The sequence below is a fragment of the Cataglyphis hispanica genome, chromosome 1 (assembly GCF_021464435.1).
Source record: "Cataglyphis hispanica isolate Lineage 1 chromosome 1, ULB_Chis1_1.0, whole genome shotgun sequence".
Lineage (NCBI taxonomy): Eukaryota > Metazoa > Arthropoda > Insecta > Hymenoptera > Formicidae > Cataglyphis > Cataglyphis hispanica.
The window spans coordinates 12,687,341-12,699,673 of NC_065954.1; the positions used below are offsets into that span (position 1 = coordinate 12,687,341).

General features: G+C 28.9%; 1 protein-coding gene across 1 annotated transcript in view; it reads left to right on the plus strand.

The window, feature by feature from the left end:
- The first annotated feature begins 5,906 nt into the window (after positions 1-5,906).
- The window catches only part of LOC126848843 (probable nuclear hormone receptor HR3), a 97,479-nt gene continuing 91,052 nt past the window's right edge, over positions 5,907-12,333 (plus strand). The window contains exon 1 of the mRNA XM_050590701.1: positions 5,907-7,342. Within this exon, the coding sequence (XP_050446658.1) occupies positions 7,324-7,342 (19 nt within the window). The 5' untranslated portion in view covers positions 5,907-7,323. The remainder of the gene's footprint in view (positions 7,343-12,333) is intronic.

Genomic DNA, 12,333 nt, shown 5'->3' on the forward strand with positions numbered 1-12,333 from the left:
TATAGAAAATATCTTAAATGAGAATTAAAATGTGAATTTTAGAGTAAAAAAAAAAATAATGGGGAAGCATTCACATAGAACATTTCTTCTGTGTATGATAATAGCAAATATTATAGAAAAATCAATTCTAATTTCGAACAAAAACAAAATAAAATTCTAATTTAATATGAAATATTAATATAAATATTAATTTGTGTTAATATATAATGTATAATGTTAATACAAATGCAATGTTTAATAAGATTTTTATTAACAATTTGTGTAAAGAAAGTTTTTGCTTGAATGTAAATCTAAATACATTATATATTCATAAATTAATATGTTCATGAAATATAATATTTCGGATTCTATGTGACAATATTGTTTTACACCTACTTCTAATGAAGCTAAGTGTTATTTAGAAAAACGATTTCCTAGTAAATAGATATATTATGTAGGTCCTCCTGATCAATTCTCTCCACGAGCCTAAATCCACTCGGTTATTATTTGTAAAAACATTTTAAAATTCATTATTTACGCAATACATCCATTGACAATATCGAAATATTTCACTGACATATGAAAAAAATTTACCAGCAAAATTTAACACATCAGTTTTTGTAGATATTTCTTGTACGTAGAAACTTAAAAAAAAATAGGATTTTTCAAAAAACTTTTTGAAATAATTTCTTCTTGGTATAATTATGAATTACAATTCCAATTGTCTTTTCAAAATCACATGTTTGTCGCAAATATAATAAGATAAAGATAGTTCTCTCCCTATAATATTAATATAACAATAATGCCAAATTTTTTAAAATCTTGAAAATTCTCTTATGTTTTTACATATTCTGAATTAGATCTAAACTAGAAGCCAAATTGATAGTTAATGTTTGCAAATTTTGTATTGAAAGATTATACACATTTCTTTGCAATAATAAATTTAATTAATAAATAATAAGTTTAAATTACACAATTAAATTTTTTTTCTACGATAAAGCTTTCTTGCAACAAAATATCTAAAGTAACAACTGTACGAGAAATCTACGTGAAACGATTAACTCATGTTTTCAGTGCATGATACCGCTATGCTATTAATCGGCAGCAAGCGTATAATTCATCAATAGTTAGTTGCGTTCAAAATTATTCATTAGGAACATTCTTATGATAACTCTTAAGATAAGTAATTTACACAAATAATTTCAATAAAATAAAATTTTAATATTCAATAAAAAATATATATATATATAAATTATTTTATTCTTTAAATAAAATTAGATTTTATATGCGAAAATAGTCGATTCATCAAATTAACAACAAAGTAATATTTACATAACATGAACTTATATTGCAAAATGTGAAATAGAATTCAGAATCTCAACAACGCATTATTTCTCAAACGATGCTTGAGCTTTGATGTTCACAACGTGTAACGTGCTGTACACATACGTAATATACATACATTGTTAACAACGCTCGTTCTATTATTATTTGCGTGATAAGATTCAAACAAAATAGTCGTCGCGTAAGCCACTCCATGTACCAAATTATCCATTGAGAAATGGATCATTTCTTATAATTATTACAATTAGCGATTATAGGATCTCCTAAATATATCGATAGCTTATTTTCGCGTAATTTCTAGTAGAAATCAAAGGAATAGGTAATTATAAATTATTGTTTTATTTCAATATTTTTTTGTAGAGTGATAATTATTTATTATAATTGTTACAATTAAGGAATCATAAACATTTTAGCAAACGTAACTATTTATCCACTAGTAGATATATCGCGCAATTTATTAATTTGAAATAGGAATCGAAGTAATTGGAGAATAGGAATTTTGTGATATTTCTATAAATATCAATTATTATTTTAATGATGCTTGTTAATTCGAATGCATTACGCTTTAAATTTTTCTCCAATATATAATTTGTTATCATTATCATTTGTTATCATTTCCGAATTAAAAGGAGTAACACATACATAATTGAATCAAATAATTTAAATAATGAGAAACCGCGATATACCCGATTATTATTAATCAATTAGAAATGCGACAAACAAAATATTTGGCGTAAAATCATAAATATTTTATAAAACATTAAATATATATACACATATTAAATATATATATTTAGTATTATAAATAAAAATGCTTCGGGAAAAGAAATCATCTGCATAGCAAGATACAAACCTTTCCTTTGTACTGTACTCCAAAAGCGGCTATTTTTTTATGAAAAATAAGCGATTATTAACTATCTAACGAAATTATTATATTAATTATTATATTAATTAACTCCACGATTAAAAATTCATGAACATAGATAGCAACTATTTATCGAAACAAATTTTATGCGCAAACAAATAGGAAATAAAAATTATAAATATTACTGTTTTGTTGCAATATATAAATAAGCGATAATTATTTTTTTCATAATTTTTTGATATCTATCTGCATATGTAAGTGTATATTTCTTGTATTTGAATATCTGCATCCCGATTAAGATAGTACCGAGTAATTCAAATAATGGAGAACCATCGTATATCAATGTTATTTATTAATAACTAGTATATTGAATAAAACATTCAGTATTTATATTATACAATAATTTTATAATATAACATATATATATATATATATATATATATATATATATATATAATTTATTTTATAATATTTATTTTTATTATTAATTATAAATTTATTATTAATTATATATTTTTTAAGAGAATATTTTATAATAGCGAGCCAATTAAATGCTAATTTTTTTAAGCACACCTATATTACATTTTTCCACAATCTAAATATAATTCGGATTTAAAAGGCGCAGTAAAATAATCGAATTGCAGGATTGAATAACAAGCATAATGAAAAGCTCCGATGTGTCAATGGTTTAATAAATAATTAATTTTTATAATATAAAATATTTATATATATATATATAATTTAATATTCCGTGTATTTCTATGTTATATGTTATAAAATATTTTAGCAACGAATGAATAATAATACTGTATTCAGCCTTGGTGGCATATAACGCCGCCAAGGTTAATGTTTACATTAATGTTTACATACCAAAACCTTGTTATCATTCGCACAGCGACACTCGAGCAGTAAAGTAGTGGTACAAAACGCTTCATATATTATCAAATTTTAGGCTGCACGATTAATATCGTGACATAATTAATTATTACACTTAATAATTGTTACACTTAATGATTCATTAATTTATAATGAACTCTCTCTATTTCGTTACAATAAATCTTATCAAAATGCGATCGTTCAATATTGCAAGTAATATTAAGATAACAAAAATAAAGATTATAAATTATTGTTCGGTTATGATTCTTAATCTTTGTTCGAAGTAATCGGTGAATTTCCGACTTGTTGACTCGAAGTGTGATTCTTGTGCGAAATGGAATTTTTGATCGTGCCGAAATTCGAAAGTGTCGAAATCTTGCGCGTCCAAATTTGGGAGTGTTCAAAGTGTCGAAGTGCGGGAGTGTCGTTCAAAGTGTCACGCGTGTGAATCAACGGAATCTGTGACAACTCTGACACCTTGAGAGGAGAAGAAGCTTTGGCAAAGGAAGCAACTTTGGAATAAGTAATTTACACTTTTAAATTAGTTATTTATTGATCGCGTAATTTAATTTGTTTATTTAAATGATTTAAACAAAAGATAATTAAAAAAAGATTTTATATAAAAGCTATAATCCTTTCTGTAAATGTTTCAGAAGTGAAATCCTTTATTTTCAGAACTTATAAAACTAGTTACTCATTAAATATCTCTTTAGTATTAATATAAAATTCAATGTGTAGAATAATAATTTTTTGAAATAACAATTATTTTGGATGTTGTTATAATTTGACTCTACTCTCTTTGTATGTTACAGATCAATGCAGCTTCGATACGTTCCGAACAACTCCGCTGTTCTGTATCGGTGAGTGATAAACTTTTATTTTATTTGGAAATAACGGATTTGTAGAGATTGTAGATATAGATTGTAGATATATAAATCCGTTACCTCTTAAAATGAATAGGTTAAAAACTGATTAGGTTGAATATTTCATTCTGGATATACAATCATTTGATTTATCACGTGTACGAGAATTCACACATGCACGTATAAAGCTCAACAAAAGAGAGCCTTGTCTTAATATCATTTACAATTTACATATAAGATTTATTAATATTCTGTCTTATATGACAAAACACTAATTATAATTGACTAATTTTTATCGATTTTGTAAAAATAAAGATTAGAAAAAAAATTACTCATATATTCTATGCATTTAAAATGTGACTGTTTCTCTCTTTCTTTATATACAATCTTATTATATAATCTATAAGATAAAATATTATATAAATTGATTAAAAAAAACAATACTTGAAAATTTTTCCAATATACATCACAAGCGTAAAAGGATAGGAAAAAAGATAGAAAATATTCTATTTATAGTAAATTTCTCGTTTAATTTAATTGTAAAAATTAATTTGTAAAAATATTAATAATTATTAATTATGTGAATAATTATTAATTGCGTGCATAAACATTTTTTATAATAAATCGGTTTTATTCTAATTTTTTATAGCCTATCAATCTATTTGATTCATAACTTGGCTTTACATTAATTAAAACAAAGTTATGAATATTATCAAATTATATTAGAATAATGTTTAACGAATTCCACCCATAACATCTTATGATCTTTAAAATCTTTATGTTTATTTAATGGTTATAATAATCAGCCAGTAAAAGGAGGAATTTCTTCTCTCTTTTCTCGATCTTTGATAAGTCGGATTTACATTTCTGGCTATATATAAATGTAGTCAGAAGCAACGGAAAATAGTGTCATTACGTAAATAAAATATCAACTACACATCGTAGGTCAATATGGCAAAAATGCATAAAAGATATACAAAATAAATCTTTTTTTCATGCATATTTTCTAGCATATTTACGATATGCATAATAGCACATAATCGAAGATGGAAAAACATTACCGATACGTTTTTCAAATTAAATTGTGATTACAGAGTATATTCTTAATTTCAAGTTATTGCAGATTTTCACTGGCTTGTATACAAAAGAAAAAAATATTAAAGGTTCTTTTTTTACGTCCGATATAATCAAAATTAGTTAACTTATACATACAATATATAATTACATTTGTAATAATAATAATTGTAATAATTTTTTAAGCACATGCACAATTAAAAAATCAAATTAAAAATTATAAAATATTGATTGATAAATATTTGATAAATATTGATTGATAAATTATTGATATATATAAATATAATTAATCTCAATTCTCTTTTATTTTGATTATCATCACTTATTTTCTTATTTTACTAAATATCGAGACTGCATATCTTTGATTAATCCGCGTGCTTAATGCATGACGAATCCGACAAGAAATCAAACTCGAAAAGGGTAGCATACTACAGGCGAGTAGCGGTGAATAGTGCGACAGGGTGACGTATGTCAGAAGAGATCTGTATGTATGAGGAAGCAGAGGCGGCAAATAAAATAAAGAAAACAAAATGTCAAGATCGCGCACAAACGAATAGTAGACTAGTAGACAGCCAAAAAAAAAACGAAAGACAAAAAAAAAGAAAAAAGAAACGTAATCAAAGAAAAAGAATAAAGAGATAGAATAGAAAGAAAGTCGCAAAAGATAAAAGAAGAAAAAAAAGATGGAAAAACGGAAGAAGAAAGCGTGAGAAGAAAGTAGGGAGCAAGAGATCCAAGTCAAGAGGATCGACCAAAAAAGGAAGACAGAAAAGACGGAGAGCGCGAGAAAAATTGAGAAGGATAAAAAACAACGAAGATAAAAGAGAAGATGGAAGAGGAGGAAAAACATGAGAAGAGGACCACGGTGAGGAAGACAGTCATTTTGGTGGGGAATGAAGAAAGACCGCTCGCTTATGCTACTGCTCGTCTGGTAGGGGCACGCGAATGACGGCGAACCGGTGGTGGAGGCGGAAGAATGAACTGGTGAACCCATGTAGAAGGGGCAGGGTGATGGTGGCGGTGGCGACGGCGGTGGTAGCGGCGGTTACGGCGGCAGCCGACGGTGGTGAGGGCACGACGACGAGCAACACCGTGCGCGAGCACCTGTGGATCACCGTGGTAGAGTCACTCACCAGCTACCACCACCGGACCACCGCCGAACCTCGAGGAGAATAGGTAGAACTGAACGGAAACAGTACGGCCGCGTGACGGAACGGAACGTACGAAGAAACGCGGAAGAAAAATTTCGGACAAAAAAGATTGAGTCTCACATAAAAACACCTGGCAATTTTTAAAAGATCCAAAAATAATAGCGGACAATGATGATTGTGATCGCGCCACGGCGATCTTATTAACAGCTGATCGAAGAGGCAAGAATCACTTTTTGATTCGCGAGTGTGAGGTTTCGGTTTTCTTGAGAAGATAAACGAGGATATTTGATGTGATCATATATTACGGAAGTAATTCTTATGCGGAAAGATAAAAGCAGCCGAAATTGCGAAAGAGTACATCAAATACTACAAGTGCAAATTTGGGATTACAGTGATACACAAGTAAGGATCAGAATGCAGCAGTTCACATATATATTAACTTGAATGTGATCTGCGAAAGGATTTGGTCGCAATCTATATCGGACTTTGCATCCTGTTGTCGCGGTTTATCGATTCTTAATCGCGTCAATTCCGGTTTCAAAAGTAGCGTCTTTGTGGTCAGTAACATCTTGTGGGAACGCATCGTGTTCGCAAAGAGCAACGAACTCGCTTACCAACGATTCGCAATCGAGATATAGTCGATACCGAGCTAATTTTATGCAAATTTGTGAACCGTTTAATTTATGCCAATTTGAAACATCGTCTAATAATCAATTAAAAGTATCAATTAAATTTTTGAAGGGCATAAAATTGAGGCCCATATTGCAAAAACTTGTACTTGTGTCTTTGAAACTGGAACAGTGCGACAGAAGAAAAAGAAAAAGAGAGATTAACATCGAATGTGCGAGCGTCCCAACAAAAATCCAAGAAATGATAAGTGGAGGATGAAGCTGTGATCGATTCTGAAGCATCACGATATCAATATGTGGCCGATATCAACGTGTGACACGTTCTTTAGTCTCTGATTTTAAGAAAACAAGTGTAAATGTGGTTGAATGACCAGTGAAAAACCGATTGAAGGAACAAACCAAAAAAGACGGAATTATTCTTAACGCGCACAGTGATTAACGGATTTGCTTAAGTGGGTGATAAGTGAGAGAGTCGAGGTGAGATAAGAGCGATTTTTGGGAGAGGCGACGTGGTGAATACCAGGATATGCGAGCTCTACAAGATGCCTAGCACGATAAGAGGTGAGTGACACGTCGCATCAGTTTATCGAAATAAAAAAAATTTTATGCAAGCCGCGATTTCATGCGAACATGTTCTGTGATATTTCTTGTGCTATGAAATATTATAAATATCTTTTAATTACAACGTGTCAATCTGTTAACAATAATTACAATGTATTAATTAATTTCGTACAACGTTTTATGCATTATTGCGTAAAATTTTACTTGTTTTCGATAATACCGGTAAAAGTTATTTCTGGCATAAAAGGTGAAAGACTTCGGAGAATCCCACGATATAAGCGAATCCGAGTGTGTAGACTTAATGGACGCCATCAAAGATTCACACGGCATCGATTCTTTGAGCGCTTTAACCCTTTTGTTGCGGCCGACTAATCTAACGGAGAAGAAGCTCGCATCTTTTTTGCGAAGCGCCAACTTGGGTCACTGTTATAAAACATACCGTATATCGCGTTTATTGTGTTTGTGCAAACTTGAACAATGCCAGACTCTCGCAAACATTATAGTAAATTGACAGAATGGAATCTCGATGAATTGTTCAAGCATTTGTTCATTAATGTCCCAAAATCATTGACGTGTAAAAGATTTGGAGTTGAATTAATAATCATTAATAATAGTGATTTTTTTTACGATTTATATATTTTGCATTATACTCATTTAATTCTTCGTGACATAATGATAGCATAATTTATTTGTTTATAAATATTTTTAGTTTCACGACAATCTATTTTATAAACATCGCTGCTTTTCATTAGCTAGATTTCTAATCTTTTATGTATAAGATGTATAAATTATGTTTATTTCTTTTTAGGATTTTGTTAAGTTTATAAAATATTATTCATTTTTATATATCGTAAGGGATTATAATGATTGAATTAAAGAGAAGACACTGTGTGGTGCACGATACCTTGATAAGCGAATAGTAAAAATTTTACATCGATTTTCCATTCTTCTGTTTTTCCTGGATTTATAAACGTTTTGTTTTATTCATTAAAAATATATTAAAATAATAAATCAATCTCACAAATTATTCGAAAATATAGAGAAATAATAAAAGAAAAATATTAATTATAATGAGAAGAAATACTAATTATAGAGAAATAGGCTCGTTCGCAAAAGGTAGCAGTACGCGATGTTGCGGTCATGATGGCAGGGTCACTCGAGGTCAATAACATACTGACGACACAGTCGCGTAATCCGCGACGCTCTTCTGAGATCCATCGAATATGCGCTCTTCATTTGATCCGCGAGCATCGGAGCATCTACTTCAATTTCTCGAAATCAATATACTAATAACTATCAATCTTAATTATGAAAATAGCCAAACTTTATGTATTTAATAATTTATTAAAATTGAGAAAAGCTTATTTCATCAATGACAAAATATCTTATAATTAGATTATCGCATAATAAATTAATGCAATTTAAAAAATCACTATTATATTAATGACATTTCAGAGATTTTCCACAATTTCTACACGTTTAAAAAACTAATTAAATTTTCACAGAGCAAACATTAATTATAAAAAAATGGCTTTAAAAATATAAAATTCTAAGAAAAATACATTTTTTCAGACTTATATAATACCAACAATACTAACAATAAGTAAGAAAACTGACAAATAAGAGCTAAGGCACAATTATTAACGCGCAAACTTTTTATTGTTAAATTTTAGTAGTAAATACGCATTAAAAATGTACGTTTTGGACCGTTTTTTGGTCTATCTTTAATTTACAAAATTAAAACTACAATCGATAATCAGAGAGAAAGATTCATCAAACCCACTATAAAGTCTATGCAAATTGTGGATATCGTCGAAACGCTAATGTAATTTTCTTCTATTTAATTTTATTTATATGTAATTATATTACATTTAAATACATTTTAAACCATCGACGGATACACATGTGACGATGGCGTTTCGACGTTGACCACTAATTTACATAGACTCTACACGGGATTTGGTAAATATATCTCTCTAATTATCGATTTCAATTTAAATTTCGATTGCAACAATAAATATCGTGTAGATTGTTTCAAAACACCAATTTAATTTTTATATATTTTTATTTATTCTATGTTGAAGATAGACCAAAAAACGGTTTAAGAAACGTACATTTGTAATGCATATTTAGTACTAAAATTTAAAATAAAATTTACGCACCAATAATTACGCCTTGGCTTTTATTTGCCATTTTCGCCAATTAGTATTGTTATTCTGAGTCTATTGCTATTATTATTATATAAAACCACATTCACGCGCAAATATCGATTACTATATGCTATTACTATCGATTCTATCCCTTGACGAATAGCGATATAACATTATCATGTATTCCCTTATGAATAATTATAATTAGTATAATTTCGAATATCGAGTACGATAATTTTAGTCAATTCTATCTAAAAATAAAACAATTTCACTATTTGATATGCTTTATTGTACAGAGTAACAATTCTATTATATCCGTAAAACATAGCAGATATAATTAATAATCAGCTAATCGTATTTAATACACAAGAGAGAGATACATCATTAAAATACATAATATTAAGCCGTTATATTTATATTGTGTATCATAATAAATACGCATGATTAAATTGATGGATGATTTTGTTTTCGCCACAAATTACACTAACATTCTTAATCGATCTGCTTAATCATCTCGCAAATTATCAGAAAATCAAATATAACAAGCGAAATATAATGATTTAAACAATAATAAAAATTTTGTCTACTTACCTTTCCATAATAATCGGAGTTATGAAAACTTAAAAGCTGAAATGGAATCAAAATAAGATATTAGTAATGAAACATTAGTAAGATTAACTCTTTGAAAACTATATTAATAAAATTAAATTAATTATAATAAAATTATTTAATTTGCTCTATTGCGTCGAAATATTTGACTATTTTATTCCATTAAACAGAGAATATATGCTAATAATTTATATGAGAACAAAATATATAATAATATAATAAAATATATAATAAAATAATCGCAAAATATATTTTGTATGAATCAATTAATCATTTATATAATATTATTTTAAATTATATAATAAAAATTATATAAAAAACAATTTAAAACAAATATAAAAAATATAGAATATAAAACGATCTAACAATACGAAAAAAACAAGAAACGGAAATGTATAATAGAAACGCACAATAAATCATGCTTTGTACTTTGGGTATAAAAATTAAATAACAAGGTATAGATATGTCGATATTAAAAGAATGTATGCAAAAGCAGATGTGTGCGTGTATCAAATTACATTAATAGGCTGAAAACGATAGCTACGTAGTCAATTTAAAGCAACATCATACGAAAATAAAGATAAGCAGAGGAAGCAAAATATAAGTTATACAATATAACTTTGCTATTAGGGAAATATTTTTGAAAAATATATATCAAGTTTTTAATAAAAAAAAAAAAAAAACAGAGTGCAGAATATCGAAAGAATTACGAATAATTTAAAATTACTGAATAGATCTCCAGAAGAGATTCCAAGAAATATTACGCAATCAAAAATTGAGCAACAGAGGAAAAAGAAATAAACGAAGTGAGAGAAGGGATCTCGAAAAGGCGGGCAAAAGGTATCAGGAAGGAGCGAGAAGGAAAGGACAGATAATGAAAGGCGAGATTCTCTTTCTGCGACAGGTGGTAAAGACCTTGGTAAACTAAAGGGCGTTGCGATCGATTACCTAACTGGGGACGGCCATGAGGAGGATTTGGGTTCCCGATGCGGCCCGGACCCCGATGGGCCGGCGGCGCCCATCGCCTGCTTGCCGAACTAAGCGTCGACAGGCTCGCTGCTCGGTACACGAACAAAAGCGAGGGTCAATGAACCCTCTGAACATATATCGCACGCACGCACGCACGCACGCACGTGATCCTACCACGCATTCGTGCGCGCCCGCTCTCTGTCTTTGTCCTCGGCGCTCTCCCCATTTTTCTTTATCCTTATCGCAGAATGCGATGTCGTGGACGAAATTTCGGCATTGGCAGACCGGAAAAGGATTTGTTTGAGTCGGTGAAAATAGGAGTCAAATCGAGACGTGTAAGAAAAGTACATTGTGCGAGATAGATAAAATTATGGCCTAGCTTCATATAATTTTTTATGCCGTGATATTTTGTCGTGAGTTGAAATAATACGAGACGCTTCATGACGCAAATCACTATGAAAATTCGATGTCACGCTGTAAAAAAACGAAGACGTTATATTACAATGACGTGCAATTAAATGTATTAGATATTCAGTGGGGCATGAGAAATAAATTAACAATATAAACATACAGTGAATTTTCATGTAGTTTTTCTCAAAGTATCTTTTAATATAATAATTTAAAAAAGTAAATAATCATAAACTTGATTTTTTACAAACAAGTAATTTATTTTATATGCATAATTTTATTTTTACACTTATCTTTTTATTATATTTTTTAGTTATATATACATATATATATATATATATATATATATATATATATATATATATATTTCAATTTTGTATTGATGTATTTTCTACTTTCAAATTGTATAAAAATCAAGTTCTGATTGTTATGATAGACAAAAAACGAAGCGTACGAATACAGTTCATTACTTGTTAAAACAAGATCAATTCTGTATCCGTAAAATGAATCATCACAGTTTGTCTACCTTGCTATTTGGACTAGTTAGATAATACAAGCCCGTCATCAAGGTCCAATGGAAATGTTTCCGTTTTATTGATCTTTTAATTAATAAAAATTCAAAAATAAAAATGTCGATGTCAAATATTACACAAACGTCGGTATTATCTGCTATTTTATTGGCATAGTTTGATTATTAAGGTAAAAGAGATTTTTTCTGTAATACATCAAATAAATGAGTAAAATTATCAATATCCTATTAAATTTGAAAATTTTTCTTTTTCTATACATTATTTTGCTTATTCTATACATAATTTTGCGTAATTGTATTTTGTGCGTACATTGCAAAATAGCAAT